The sequence below is a fragment of the Cebidichthys violaceus genome, unplaced genomic scaffold (genome assembly GCF_023349555.1).
Source record: "Cebidichthys violaceus isolate CVI_PGR_0920_01 unplaced genomic scaffold, fCebVio1.0.p SCAF_68, whole genome shotgun sequence".
Lineage (NCBI taxonomy): Eukaryota > Metazoa > Chordata > Actinopteri > Perciformes > Stichaeidae > Cebidichthys > Cebidichthys violaceus.
Genome location: NW_027176905.1, coordinates 962220 through 978674, shown reverse-complemented (window position 1 = coordinate 978674; position 16455 = coordinate 962220). Strand labels below are relative to the sequence as shown.

General features: G+C 41.0%; 1 protein-coding gene across 4 annotated transcripts in view; it reads right to left on the bottom strand.

The window, feature by feature from the left end:
• The window catches only part of mast3b (microtubule associated serine/threonine kinase 3b), a 33131-nt gene extending 20281 nt beyond the window's left edge, over positions 1–12850 (bottom strand). For 2 of the 4 annotated variants that reach the window (XM_068734847.1, XM_068734848.1), the window contains exons 1-4: positions 12531–12850; positions 9716–9805; positions 2481–2569; positions 87–159 (exon numbers count right to left, since the gene is read on the bottom strand). In XM_068734847.1, coding sequence (XP_068590948.1) covers positions 87–159; positions 2481–2569; positions 9716–9805; positions 12531–12577 — 299 coding nt within the window. In that variant the 5' untranslated portion in view covers positions 12578–12850. Of the gene's footprint in view, positions 1–86; positions 160–2480; positions 2570–5826; positions 6213–9715; positions 9806–12530 lie in introns of those variants that run through there. The other 2 variants (XM_068734849.1, XM_068734850.1) reach the window with 1 other exon arrangement.
• Positions 12851–16455: the final 3605 nt, after the last annotated feature.

Below are 16455 nucleotides of genomic sequence, written 5' to 3'. Positions count from 1 at the left end.
TGATCAAATCCCCCCCCTTTGAGATTCCTTAAATGTGACAAAACAAATATATTGCTCCAGAACTCAAGCGAGCAGTGCTCACATACCTTCGGGCAAAGGGGAAGTTGAGGCAGGCGCTGGTCGACACATTTCGTGGGCTGTCTAGAGGGCTGCTCGCAGCTGAAAAAGCAAAAGACAAAAGTTACTAACGGTACAATTCATAACTTTAATAATAATACACTTGTGAAAACAGAGAAGAGAAAACTACATGGTGGAAATGTTCTAGAGAGGATGACATGTCTATATGCACAAACCCTCAATTACAGCAAAACCGGGCAGCATTAACCAGCAAGCCAAAAGCGTCTTAATTCAAGGCCTGATCCAGTTTGGTCTCACCAGAGTCTGGATGTCTGGGTCCACTCGAGACTGTGGTTCGTTTACATGCAAGTGGTTGAGTAGTACCAATTACAACACAAGAGAGACCTAATTAGAGCCCGACTGCACTCTGTGATTAGATAATCCTCGGCATGATTGAGTTCAAAAGGGAGCACGTCCACATACTGCTGGTATGAGGAGCTCTTGAGCAAAACTCTTTTCATAGAGTGCAGCTGCTTCACGGCATTAACAGGCTGTGAACCGTCTGTGCTGTTGATTCAGAAAGCTAAAGACAACAACCATTTAGACATTCAGTCATCTTAATGCTTTCTGTACTTCTATTGTCTATCAGACATTCATTTTGAACATCTCCTAGTCCAAATTGATAAGCTAAACATATTTAAGTTTTAATGCAGATGGTTGGTCCAGATGTTCGGCAGAGGCCCAGAACTAAATTGCTGCAGCTCGCTGAGCTCAACGCAGACCGCACTTTGTCACTGCTTGGTGTTTTGGGCATTAACTGCACTTTTCTTCATGATAAATAATTTCCCATCTGCAGTACATCCATTAAGATCCCTCTCTTTCCGTTCCTCCCTCGGTTTCACTCTGTGTCCTCGAACCTTGACCAACTAACGCCACACAATTCTACACTGAAATTACATTTTGATTTAATTATTGCCAACTTCACACTATGTATTTTGTGTTGTAGCTTAAGATTTTTATCGGCTTCTCCCATGGCTCTCTCCCTCTCACAGACACACTCTCCTGGTTGAGTGTGTGTTGCGAATGAGCATGGATGTGCGTTAGAACTGCCTTTAACATAAAAGCAGACAAGAACTGACTTCAAAATAAAGGTGACCTTCCAGTGAACATGATGGGCATTTCACATTATTTCAATAAGACAGTCAGCCTGTCAATAATAACTAAAATCAAATAAAACATTAATTAAATATAAAAAAAATTAAATAAATTGATCTAAACTACCGCCTGCAAAATTTCATAGAAAAAATGTATCTGAATTGTGTGAATAATTATTCCAATTTAAGAACACATTTCCAAAATCCAATCCGATAATACACCACCTCAGAGTGTTCAGGTCAATTTACTGGTAATGATCATATGCATAAAGGGTTATATCATACAGTTAATATTAAATATATGTGTGTGAAAACAAAAATATTATATATCACGACATAGGCCACAAATATCGAGATATTATTCATAAGCCACATCGCTCCATGTCATCTGAATATGTCTAAATATTCAGGGTCAACCAGATGCTTTGGTGTCGTTTAACAGTTAAGAGTTGAACAAGCTTAACCTTGTATTAGTGAGCATAAGGCAAGGTGCCCCACAGCTGACAAATATGATCGTGAGAGGAGCTGATACTTTAGCAGTATGCTACATGACTCATGTGAAACAGTGATGTGTCTACTTGCAACTTCATTTGATGTAATAATCCCAAAATAACTGTGAAATTTTGATATCCGACAAGGATAGGACTGAGTGTGTGTTCACATAAAACCTGTGTGAAGCTCACAATTTTATCTCCAGACAAGATAAATGGCAATTAAATCTACTTAATAAAAACAAGGCACATAAACGAATTGGGCATGACAGTATCAGTATCAAATACTGACACTGGTCTGGGCTGATTTAACAATATCTCAATCCGTTCGTAAACAGTACGGACATGCAGAAGAGCACAGATGAGTCCATCCTGCTAAGTTCGAATAACAAAAGTTGTCCGACTGGTTTCACCAACAACCACCTGCTGACAGCTACATCTCTAACAACGCGTTCAGTACAGCCAAATAATGCTGTGTTGCTGTGAACATGTTTCTTCAAAGCACAGTTCAATACAGACCAAAACATACAGTGAAACAGTTATGTAAATGCCAAGACATGACACTGCAGTTTTTTTAAATTTTGGGGCAAGATTATGAAACGTAAATGAGCACAATGCTACCAGGTATTATAGCTTTTATGTGCACTTGCATCACTGTGATTGGCCAATGTGCAGTGTGTTTCTACATGACACTGCAGCCGAAGTAGAGCCAACGCCAATGCTAACACCGGTCAGGTTGGGGCTTGTTGGGCTTAAAGGGATACAAGGACGATCTTACCAGTGTGGAGTGAGAGCGGGGAGAGCGGCCGGGACAGTGTGGGCGACGGCGTCCCGACACCGAGGCTCTTCCTGTTGCTGCTGCGACAGCTGGAGCACAAATGGGGAAAAAAGAGAGATGTCAACACCGACTGCAAGCCTCATCACCAAACACTCATCTGCATCGCTCAACTAAATCTCTATGAAAATGTCTTTGTGGAATTAAAATTTAAATTAGAAAATATGTTTTAGAGGTTGCCCCCCAGGTTAACTTAAAACAGCCTCCCATTGGTCACATGGATAAACTAAGCTATGCAGGTTTATTAACATGTTTCTGTCTATTTTGCAATGCGAGTTGCAGTGTTTTTCTTACATTAATTATCTCTGCACCAATCCTTGTGCACAACAACATGACCTTATTTTTGTCATAACCCCTAAGTTGATATTAACAACCTAAAACTGTCGCTCAGAGCACTGCCTCACTGCTCAAATGTTAGCATTGAGGGTATTTTCGCACTTTGTTTTATAACAGTTAAACTGAACTTTAAGACAATCTAGAAAGAAAATAACCTTGTGTGTTCCTTTAAGCCGAGTGTAATCATTTTGGTTCATCCACCTATAATTACACGTTTGACTCATACAATTCTTCAGCTTGTATTTATATCCAAGTGTCATAGTAAGTCAAAGTGTGTGTTTGTGTGATTATTGAGCAGCGGGCTAAGAACACAGAAACCATTTTATGACAGTAACAGAGGGCAGATTAAGAAGACACACCAGTCCGTCATCCACTAAAATGCAACTGTTGTACCGCACTGAATTAACCTGAAACACCAAAACACACCCGTGTTTGAGTGCCAACCAGAAGTACTCTGGCTATAAACTGGTAGCGTTTGAAATAGGCGTGGATGTCCAGTTTTCTGAGCACTACAATTACAATCTTCACTTCTTATAGAAAAATCTCACAAATATTCCCATAAAACACTTTTAAGTTATTTAGAATTTCATACATTTTGTTATCGTTTGAAGAAAGGTATTTCACACAACATGATAGACAAAGGAGACTGGAGAGAGCTATTACACCCAACAAACAAAGGCAACAGATTAACATCATATTTGTATTATGTTCGTTCATTTCAATTTCAATTTAGTTTTTAATAATTAATAAACAGGATTATTGCGGGTGTGTTCACAGACCTTTCTACTGCACTGCTAATAACACGGAGCATGGAGTGCAAACCAGTGCAAACCAGTTTACCCTCAGATGGACTCACCAGGTAATCAAGGGTGTGAATGGTGATTACCTGTACACAGTGCGAAACCAGCACAGTCACACTATACTTTATTTTGGAAAGATATGCAAATATCAATTATCAATTTTCTCTCTCTCTCTCTGTCTCTCTCTCCAAACAACAGAGCCCAAGCTGATATCTAGAAATGTATAAATCTGACCAACAGTCCAAACCCTAAAGATTTTCAGTTCACTAAATTTGAAAAAGAGAAGCAGAAAATCATGTCAGTTGACAATGTGTAGCACTTTTCACAATTTTTGTTTGAAATTGTTAATTAGCTATTAGTAAAATAGCTGCAGATTTGTTTTCAGCTCTACTCCACTAATGATATTGAGGTTTGCAATTAGTGCGATGCTTCACAACATCAGCTTGCTCCTCTTCTTCTTATTGACATCAGAAAAATGCCAAGTTGCAGCGCACTTTGCCTAAAACACAGCCACCTTAACCATGAGACTGCTTTGGACTGGTACTCAAACGTGCCCCATAAATCATGGCATCCAGCAACACACTATGGTCAAGCTGGTAGAGCTCATTCATCTCAGTTATCAAGCGCAAGCAGACAAAAGGTTTCTGAGAATCCTTTAAACACTTTCTGCAGCTAACCAAAAATACACACTTCATGGTCTAGTACAGACGGGGCTTATGATACTTAGCAAGAAGAACCGAGATTTCTTTGTCTCTGCCGGCTGAGATTTAACTCCACTGATGACATTATTTCCGCCATCAGAGCAGCTCTGCCTTGAGAGATGTTTATGCAACTAAAACTTTAATCTGCAAGCAAATGCATGACACACCAGCATGGCCAATGTCAGCTGAAGAGGGTGAACTGATGAGAGCCAAAATACAGAGAGGAAACCTCCTGTCAACAGACTCAAAGCTGAGGGGAGTGTGTGCACCGACAGCAGCTGCAGGACCAGCTTGAGCTACAGATGTCCAAGACTCTGTGTGTGTGTGTGTGTGTGTGTGTGTGTGTGTGTGTGTGTGTGTGTGTGTGTGTGTGTGTGTGTGTGTGTGTGTATATAAAGGGCGGGAGAGTGTGCTAAATAATCCTCTGGTCCTGAAAAGAGGGGGCAAATTTTGACCAATGCCATTCAAACAATCAGCGCAGCAGATTTGACTGTGACACTGGGGTGAACTGTTCTCAATAGCACTGAAATTATTCATTCAATTAAATTGAGTATAAGACTTTCAGACGGTTAACCAGCTATTTTGATAATAGGTGAATTGCTTATGTCATCTTCTAAGCACAAACTACTGATAGATATTAAATATTTTGAGGTTTGGACTGTTGGTCGGACAAAACAAGCTAGATAAACACATTGGCGTAAACTGTTATTATACAATGTCAAATTGCATTGACTATTAACCAAAAATATAATAGATTAATCAATAATAATAAAAAATCATTAGTAGCCTGCCCTTGTCCACATCTAACTGGAGGACCGTCAGCCGTTTCATGGTCAGTCCATTCATCCAGTGTGGTGGCCTCTATCAGACAGTGAACAGCTGCAGGCTTTATCTTCAGCAATCAAACAGTAAACATGATAAACATGTAACTATGCCCTGCAGTCAGTAACTGTCCTCACACAAATACTAACCACCAACAGAAACAGAGACGTGTCAATATGGGCTTTACTTCATATAAAAAGACCTTTTCGTGTTTTTATATACTTTCCATTGGTGTGATACTGTGAAATTAAAACTACATCCAATTTAAACAAAAAAAGTATATGCATCGTCTGAGGCATCCCCTTTGAGAGTATTCCATTTAGAGCTGATATTAGGCTAACAGCAAACTGCATTAGCTACTCTCAGATAAGATATTTTCTGGACAAAAACTGTATCAACCCAAACTCATGATGCACAAACACAGGATTAACGTTGACTCGAGCATTCAACAGAGGAGCTAACGTTAGCTTACGTTGGGAATGTTTTCACACAACGTCCCCATTAAAAGCATCAACATTTAAAGCTTGTGAAGACCAGCTGCGAAAAAAACACAACAAAAAAAGACGAAATAAACCGTTTAACTAGCTCGTGTTTGATCCCCCTCCCCCCGTATCCCAACTCTTTTGGTACCTTTTGGAGCGCTTCAGCAGAGCTCCCGGAACTAAATGGGACTTGTTGTGGTTTGGCACCGCAAACCAGTGACTCGGATCCGACATGCTGGAGGTTTTTTTAAATTTATAGTTAGTGGTGGTTTCAAAAAGCTGAAGCTCGGGTGTATGTGGAACCCACTGCTCCTCTCCCCACCATCGTCTCGTCTCCTCGGCGGTTCCTATTGTATTAAAGCCTGCCTCGTGCGGTCCCAGCGGCTCTGGAGCTGCGTTACATCCTCCGCTCGGCTCTCTGGCCGCGGTCCTGTCCCCGAAACATCACCTCGATGCAGGTTTGTTTTGTGTGTATACCATTCATTCATTCACACACACACACCGCAGCAGCAGCACACTGACGTTTTGACAAACACACGCTCCTGGCTGCGTGTGTTTCTGTGTAAGCAAGCTGGAGCCTGATGCTGCGTTCAAGTGCTGCTCGTTCACTCCGTTAGCTGCTAAAGTTTAAAACTGCAACTAACCAATATTTAGCAAAACAAAGGCTCATCACAATTTACGGCATTGAGGTGACACACGATGCACTCGGTTACGTCAGTCTAGCTCAAATGGGATGTTGCCTGTTTTTCAAACATTGCCAATATATTCTGTTATTACATTTAAATTTTTCGTTCAAGGGACCCTGAAGAATGTTTTAAGATCAATTTAGACATTCAGAAAAATGTGACATATGGCGAGAGCACTCTTTCCTTACAGTAACGCTATGAAACACTCTTCACGTTTACCTATTTGGTCACTCATGTGCGTTTTTACTAGAGTGTCAAATTCCTACAGACATTGAAAGCAGCTTAAGATGTTGTTGGGTTATACCATGAGGAGTCTGTCAGAGGGAGGATCCTGGCCAAACATACAGTGGTACATTCCAATGCACATGGTACCGCTGGTGGTCATGAAGCCAATTTATACCCAATGTGTAAATATTTACATTTCATTCTATATCAGAACAAAAAACATCTTGCAGTGCACATACTGTAAGTGGAATGCTGTATCTGCAGCCGCTTACAAAATCAAAAGATGTTTGTTTTTATTTATTTGACTGAAACTCCAATTATACAAATGGTCGGTTGCTCTGCAAACATTTGATAGAGGTCAATACCTATATGTTTGCAAGGAGTCCATTCTCTGATTCAAGTCTCTCACTTTTGTAATTGACGTACATATTACAAATGCAGGAAGTGAGAAGAACTGTATGTGTAACATTATAGGATTATTAATTGATTTGTCAGCATTACTCTCAGGTCCTTTTTGTCCCCCATTCTGCAACAGTTCCAGTGTCTCTCCAAGACTATTTGAGCAGTATAAATCCATCATCTAGACGACTGTTTATATAACAAATTTAAAATGTATAAAAAAAATGCTCTGGGTCTATTTGTTCTTGTGTGGGCTCTGCCATCAACCAGTCCCTGATATCTTGTTGTAACAGACAGTCCAGCCTTTCTTTTGACCAGGCCCTGACTTTTGAGGTGCATTTTAAATGTTTGGTCCTGTCGTATTTTGCAAACATTCAGCTCATTATTTTTTAAACCCAGATTTAAACAATTACTCGTGTTCATTTGATCTCACTTTGATCACTGGAAGTCCCTCTTGTAGTTTCCTTCAATGGCTCCCCATATCATTTTGAATTTAGTTAAAAGTTATCCTCACATCTTCATGATCAGCTACTTCATGGTAACTACAGCTTTACCTCAGCAGTAAGGCACTGAGGTCAATAGACCATAGCTTATTAATTGCATTGCACACAAAGCTTAATCCTAAAGGTGATCGTATTACTGTTGTGGCTGCTACTGTTGTGGAAATCTTTTCTTCTTTTTACAAAAAAAAATGAAATGTCTGTACTTGTTTTTATAGTATTTTCATGTAGCTTTCAGGCATTTCTTTTTATTTTAGACAACTGCTACATTAAGTTGCCATAATAATAAAATGCCAAAAGTGTATTATATGCATCACTCTCCCCATACACTTAATATGAATCCTGCACCAAATACCAGGCAGCACTTGAGTCATCTCTGTATTGATGCCATCAAGAGGTTTTGTATCAGAATCAAAGGTTGATGCCGGCAAGCAATTTACTTAGGAATATAGGATCTGATGCAAAAGAACGAACATGTTTCTGGATGGTGAAACAACACAGTGGGGTCTCCGATGCAAAACGCTGTGAACAATGAGGCCAACAAATGTGCAATCAGATTACTTAAGGCTGTGTAAAAACTGAGTTGTGTTAAGGAATTCATGTTGATCTCATTTGATTTTTGCTTTTTTTGCATTTTTCAACCCAGAAAATGGGATTCATTACTGTACAGTGTGTGGTGTGACACCCTAGCACTGCTCACACATCCAGAAACATGCTGGATGCAGCCGCCTCTGTTTGCAGTGTTGCCTTCCTCCACAGCACCCAGCACCGTTGCCAAGCAACCCACATAGACTTAGAGACAACTAATAAATGATGGGTCTTCACTGGTGAAACAGAGACACCTTTATATAGCAAAGAACAACTCAGACTTATTGCATATTTCCTTTCTCTCCAGATTAACTCCATTTATATTCCACAGTTTTTTTGTTTTATCTGAAATTAGAAAACCATTGAGCAAAAAAACCCCACTAAGGTTAGCTGTTAATGTCAATGAAGTTAACATTACAATCACACCACATGGTCCATTTAGTAGCTGTCCTGGAGCTTTTGTTCATATCACACTGTGTTCCTCAGCAGATGGGATTGTGACCCAGCTCTTATATGTTCAAATGACAACATCTTGTTCTTGTTAATTCCTGACCCCGTTTCAAGGGTCAAGAATTAACTTTCAATCTTTTTTGATTGTTATTTTCAATATCATCATTATTATTAGTATATTATTAGCATTAGTATTGGTATTAGTATTATCATATTTGTTGTATATGGCAGGCCAAGAGCTAAATGTGGTGCACAAAATGAGATATTTGGGTCACATCCTCAGGAATGACCTAAGTGGTGATGATGATGTTCAGCGGCAGTGTTGCAAACTGTATGCACAAGCTGCTGGCACGTAAATTTCACATGTATACAGATGATGTTAAAACAGCTCTCTTTAGAGCCTACTGTACTCTATACAGCCCACTTGTGGTGCAGTTATAGTAAAGCAAAAATGAAAAAGATTCAGGTGGCATTTAATGATGCTTTTAGAATCTTGCTCAAGTTTCCAAGATGGACAAGTGCGAGTAATACGTTTGTGACTCGTAATGTTCCCACCTTCCATGCTGTGTTGAGGAATTTGTATCTACAAATTTAAATGTCGATTGAATGACTCAGAACATGTAATCATAAAGGCCTTAATTGACCCAACACAGAGTGATACAAAGTATTCTTCTTGTTTTTGGAAACATTGGAACAAATGTCTGTATGTTTTTTAACCACGAGTGACTTTTGAACTGCAATGAGTATACCTGCGTCTTGGTGTCCTCGTATTGTATTGTATTTATTTTTATTTTGTTGTTTTTGTATTGTATTGTTTTTATATGGACTGGAAATAAAGTTGAATATATATATATTATCATGTGCCAATTTCAAAGTATGAATTTGGGGATGTAAAACAGTGAGTTTTGAGCAAGCAAGACTCAAACAGGAGTAAAGAGTGGAGGACTACTTTTAGCAGTGGATTAATACACATTTTGTGCTCTAGTGAGTATTTGTGACAAACTGCTGGTTTATGTGGCATTGAATTCATGGTAATGAAGGGACTTGTCAACCAGTGCAAAGGTGTGGCTCATTTATGTATTTTTGTTTTATGGTGAATTGACTTGTTGATGAGAGACTTTAAAAAAGAAAAAGGTACTTAACATGTTCAGTCCATAGAAACAGTCTGCGTGTGAAATGGCTCTCTTACCTCCAGGGATGAAGGGTTTGTAGGGGGCTGCAGGGACTGCAGGGGCTGCATGGGCTCAGGAGAGTGGGGCTCTGGCATGTGGGCGACAAACTGTAAGACAAGACATGTTTGCATGGATTAGTGCGCTGACTCAGCACCTCAGCACCTCAGCACACCGGCGTCTGTCAGCCGCAGAGCTTCGGTCGAGGGTTAGAGGTTGATGCCTGCCTCTCGCTGGCTGACACCAACAGCCGATAGTGACAGACACTCTCCGACTGTGTGCAGGGTGATGCTGCTGCCCCTCTGTGAGCATTGTTTGTTACAGGGTGGTTGGATGCAACACTGGGTGCATCTGATTTGTCGGCTTCTAACCTCCCGTGAGCTTTTACACAACAGGAAGTTGGCAGCTGGGTGTCAACAGACCAGAAAGGAAATGGCACTGAACATCTAATGCAACCTTTAACAGTGTTAGGGAGTGTCTGACAACTGGAAACACGCTGTATGTTATGATGTTGGGACCTGACTTCAGATCCCCAAGAACAATACACATAGGGGGAAGCCCTGCACAAAATAAATATTGTCTACTATTTCACATCATAATGCTCTATCCCTGCATCAAAATATGCATGCTCAGCCATCCTAGGGGCTATATCTTCATGATGCTGACCCAGCGCAGAAGCTATTTTCTATTGATTTTCCTACTCAGATGTAAGCTCTGCCTTGTGGGCTCCACAGTGCTGCTATTGTCTCAGCGCTGCAGAGGCTTCTCGGTGCTAAACACAGCACTACCAAAAGCACTAATGAATGTGTTGTCATAGTAATGCAGGGAGGATGGTAGGAAAAACAACTCCTTGCACAAAGACTCCTTATTCTGTAGTGTCGGCTCATAATTGCACAACACATGCAACTCATTACATTGTATTTCTCCCTCAGACCCCTAAACCAAAGCTCTGGATGGCGCTCGAGTGAGTAATCGTCTGTCATTTCCATTTTTGCATTTCTATTTTGTCAGCACTTCATCGACTCTCCTGTCCAGAGTGTAAACTGACTCGAAAGTCTCAGACTGAATCCTTGGTGACACTCGCACTGCATTTCTGATTTGCAAAGATGTTCCGGTTGTTCAGGTGGATTTTGAAATTAAGTGCAGTGGCAGCTTCAACCTTTTGGTGGCAAGATAGCAGCAGGATTTACTGCCAAAATAACAAACATGGCAAGCAAATTTAGAATTGTATTCAGAAGTATCATCATATTCCAAGATATTTTAGTCACGTTGCTGTACAACGCTTACAGAGTAAATCTTTACGAAGCATGTACATCTTGAAAAAAGTTTATTGTGCACCTCAGTAGTTGCAAAGCACAAGTTTCAGTAGCAAGTAGTCTGAATTCAATGTTATGCCATGCTTGTTGTTTTTTGATGAAAAGCCCATTCTGAAACCTACATCAGAGATCCATCGCAAGCATGTGACCGTGGCACACTGGGTTAAGAGGGTCATCTGGTAACCGCAAGGTTGAAGGATCCTTGCCTGGGACGTCGTGTCCTGTGTCGAAGTGTCCCTGAGCAAGACACTGACACTTACTAATTGCTGCTCCCAATAAGTTGGTGATGGGTTAAAAGAGGATATGACAATATCAAAATTTCCATTTCCATGTGTGTTTGGAATAATGCGTCCATCAACAGCCACCAATAAAACCTTGAGAACCCTGAAAACCCTCTCTCCTCTGCGCAGGAGCAGAGATACAGATATATAAGAGCTTAAAAATGAAATTGAAACGATAACAGCGCATGCTTAGCTGAGATCATCCACGGGGGAGGTAGATGGATGGATCAGAGAATGGGGATGTGAGGGAGCTCCTACGCCTTTTGGATCAGCATCTAGTGGGCAGCAGGTACCCCCCCCCCTTTCCCACAAAAAAAAGGCTACATTCACGCTGGAGGAAGCGTGGGCGGACATAAGACTGCAGCCATGTCCTTTGATGGAGATATGGATTCACAGATTGCCAATTATATGGAAATAAAATATCTGTTCTCCTTACGACTGAGAGCGATTTGTCTGTCTTGGTGCTGTGAGGGGGAGCATGTGATTCATGCAGGAATCATGGACTCCATGTGAAGTTAAAAGAAGGAGATAACAGCTGGGAGAACACAAATCATCACTAGGACAGAACTTACACTGAGGCACGAGCTTTACCTCAGAAACTAATAGAAACATTCGGAAGGGCAAAAGATCTGTAAAACAGTGTTCACACTGATATTCAAACTGCCTAAAACGTCACACAAAATAACTCCACGTCCTCATCTCCACAAGTTGTCATTTGTGTCAGTGCTTGGGTTTTACAAGTTTAAACATGAATTGTGCTCACAGGTTCACTTCAAGGTTGGAAAGCTGGATTTCTCTACATCCTGTGAGTTCAGTTATTTTAAAGATTACAGGCAGGGTAACAGTTTGAACTGCAGGGAGTTTTACTGGGAATACATTCCTGCATTCCTGTAAACTGAGAGTTGTTTACTAGATGATGAATCCTTAAGAAGATGTCATCACCCTGGGAGAAAACAGAATAAACTGGCTGTTGTGGTCGCAGAGCTTTAGTGGTGGTTGTGTGTAAAGGTTTGAACTGCAGCCGCTTTGTTGACACTTTCAATTCAATTCGATTAAATGTATTTTGAATAGCCCAAAATCCCTAATCACAAATTTGCCTCAGAGGGCACTTCAATACATTAAGAATACATGATCACATTATTTCACTTTTATTATAACTTTAAATAAACAACAGTTTCCTATAACAGCTTGTGGTTTGACACCTGAACCAGAAGATGAAAGTAAAAAGCAGAACTTACTCCAGTGTCAGGGAGGGGATCTTCAGTTTATCTCGCCTCGACTTCATTCTTGCTGATCACCAGGCAGAGGGGCTTCACCTCACAGCGCGGCACCAATCGGTCTCACGGCCGGCTTCCAGACACTCATCGCTGCGGTGGGTGACTAAAAATAACCCATGAAACTGAGTATCGTTTACCAGCGTCTTCAGCGGATACCGGAGAGATTTTCCGTGGGAATAGATACAATAAAATGCAGCTACATCTACAAAACAAGCGACGCGTCCAGGCAGTTTTTTCGCGTTTCGCCTCTCGTCCGTCTCCAAGGCGCACTAGAGATTGACTGCCACAAAATCGAGGGAGCAACGGGTCACCGCTAACCTCCATGTGACTGGTGGGAAGGGAGGGAGGGAGGAAGGGGGGAGTCTATAAGAAGGGGTGGCTTAATCAATTTTGGCGATGGGTGACAGTCAACACATGCGAGGTTGATTGAGGACGAGGGGGGAAGTTGGCGTTGGGGCTGAGATATAATTCACAAACCTAAAGATTCCGGCTTGTTTATTTCATACAACACAATGTATCATCATATAGCTCACTGTAGACCTAGTATTTGTTTCTGTCATTGTTCCTTTTTTTCTCGCTGCGTATGCGCAACACCACAATGACACTACGCCAAAGTAAAAGTTTTCACTTGTACTGTTTGATGAGATTCCTACTTCATCTATAAAGCTATTAGCCTATATTTCTCTCTGTGCGCTGAAACAAAATGAAGCAGAGTCGTGAACACTGGTAGACTGCTGGTCGTGATGAGGCTGGGGAATACCTCCGCTGGAAACCGTGTCAGCTGTCACACATAGTGCGTTTCTCGCTCTGCCGCGTGTGTGTGTGTGTGTGTGTGTGTGTGTGTGTGTGTGTGTGTGTGTGTGAGGCTCAGCTTTTATTTTCTAACAGTGATGTACGCAGTCATTAATTGCGCAGATAGTTAATTTCCCCAGGGAATCACTGTGTGGGTGCGCGCGCGTGTGTGCGCATGCAGCGACCGTGTATGTGCTAATTTAGCGTCTGCTTTATTCCCGGCTCCTCGGGACTGCGCGCACGTGCGGGCATGAGGTTTTTACACGTTTCTCCATCATGCTTGAAAGTAGATTTCCCAAGCATGTGTAGGAGTGTGTGTGCGTGTGTGTGTGTGTGTGTGTGTGTGTGTGTGTGTGTGTGTGTGTGTTTGCAAATGAATACTAGAAAGTCAATATGATTGTACTCATACTGCAGGTGTGTGTGTGTGTGTGTGTGTGTGTGTGTGTGTGTGTGTGTGTGTGTGAGAGAGAGAGAGAGTGTGTGATATCCAATAATTCCATACTTGAAAGTCAATTTATGAGCGTCCACTCTGTCCGTATGTGTGTGTGTGTGTGTGTGTGTGTGTGTGTGTGTGTGTGTGTGTGTGTATAAGGTCACTGTTTGCGCCTTTGTTTCTATGGGATGCCTGGATCTCCAACGGCAACTGGTGACAGCGATGACACCAGTGTCTTCCTGGTTGCCAGGGAGCTGATGCTGGTTTGTCTGGTTGCTATAGGACAAGAGCTTTGCAGCAACAGTGACCAAACTGCATGTCCATCCACACACACACACACACACACACACACACACACACACACACGACTTCCTTCAACATGTCTGACATTATACAGTGTAATTACTTGTTATATTAACCACTATGCTGAGTGTTTACTATGAGAATCTCTAAATCTTTCACTGCCTCAAATGCAATATTGTAAATTTTACATTATAAACCCTGATATTCCTATTTTCAATTTTGTTGGTAGCAGTAATGGCATCAGAAACATGGAAATGTAGGCTTTGTCTGTGTGTCTGAAACCACCTGTTGGGGGGGGGGGGGGGCTTGTTTTGTTCAGCAGTATTTAATAGGAGAGTCAGTAACTCAGTTACCATGGTGATAAGGGCTTTCCTGATTTTCTCTCCCCATCAGTCTGTGTGTGTGTGTGTGTGTGTGTGTGTGTGTGTGTGTGTGTGTGTGTGTGTGTGTGTGTGTGTGTGTGTGCGCTTACACACACAGAGACTGACTGACTGCTGTGTGAGATGAAGCTTAGCTAAAAGTTGTTTTAACAAATGCCTCTCGGCAAATCAGATTTGGGGTTGAATATGCTTTTAATCCAGTGAACTGGACTGTGTTATCATTATACCATGTTTTGTTTTGCCTGCTCGACTGAACCATCAGTACCCTAAATTGTGTTACACTGACAACACAGCTTTGCAATGTGCAAATTATCACTGTATATAACTGCACATCTTTCTGATACAATAGAAATAGCTATGGTGCAATGCAGTAAAATTGAATGTATGCTACATCAATCTAAGTATGTTTTAATTCAAGCATAAAAAGCTAATTTTACACACTATGTGTATTGTTAAAAAAAATCTTTAAAACGTGTTTCCACAGAAGCTCAGAATAAGGCTTTCTGGGTAACCGTGAGGCTAAAAAACATCCAAAATCCCACCCACAGATACTGAAGGCTTCAATAACAAGCGAGGGGACTCAGGCACTGCCCACCAAAACCAACGTGAGGTGAGGCAGGAGAAGAGATAACCGTGTGGAGATTGACGCCATGGACATGAATAATAACTTGTGCACACATCAGATGATTAATGCTATCAAGAGTATATTAACAGAATGCTAAACAAAGGATGATAACAGCCCATGAGTTCACCCTGCACAAAACAGGCAGTCGACCCTCTCACCTGCCCCTGAAAGCATATTGTTAACACTGCTCGATAGCATCTATGCAGGTCTATCTGTCAATGTCCTCCTTTACTGCCATACAACTGATGCCTCCAGTTTGAAAAGCATGGCCTCCACATGAGTTTATGTCACAGCAATAACAAATATACGCACACAGTGAACTGAAGATGCTTCCCCTGATACCATAATACTGCCTTCAGCTCAAGCACTGGAAGCACTTATCCTGAGGGATTCATTTATTTCTTCACTGACTCTTTTACAAAACCACTGAAACCTAGTCTATTGCGTATTTGCTGCAAATATACTGTAGAGTGAGTTTGCAAATGGTTGCTGCAACAGGATATATTGCTGAGATTGAAAGCTGATGAAAAGGATGTTCACAAACATTGTATTTAACGACAAACAACATGTAAGAACATTTATGAGAATTTGAACTATTGCTGTAAATTGAACAAGAGAAGCCATCATCACTGTAATGAAACTCAAGGAATATCACAAAAAGTTGTACACTTGTTGCTGTATAATATAAACAGAGGCAACAATAACACATAACATAGTGTAAGAGATGCACAAGGGAAATTATTTTAAAAAAAACCTGTGATGCAGGAAATGAGGAAATGACTAGATAACATCACAGGGGAAGCGAGTTGCAGTAAGTGTGAGCATTTCTGTCTCTGTTTCTTTATGAGTGTGTGAGTGCGAGAGAGAGAAAAAGGGAGGTGTGTGTGTGTATTTGTGTGTGATCACGTGTTCTGGGGCTTTGCAAGTGACTTGTATTGTACTATTTGGTCCACAAGGTGGCGCAAAAATACAATACTGCGAGCGGAATAATCACATCAGTATCTAAATCTAGAGAGGTATCTCTTGTACATTCCAACTAAATGTAATGTGTGAGCAGAGAGAAAACTTTTTGCTCAGGAGCATTCTGATTGGACATATTGGCCCTTAATAGACACGTTGACAGATGTAGGAATCTAATATGTGGCCTTCTGCAGCAATTATTAAAGCATTATAAGGCAAATTACATTTTAAGACGAGCATCAGTTTATGTATTTTAAAATTATAATACTGCAGCTTTAAGTTTGATACTTTCTATGATGCACTGAATTCATTTGGGTCACAAATCACTTTTTTCAGCTTTAAAAGAGGTGCAGACCCTATTGCAACTAATATGGTTAGTTAAATTGAGCTTCA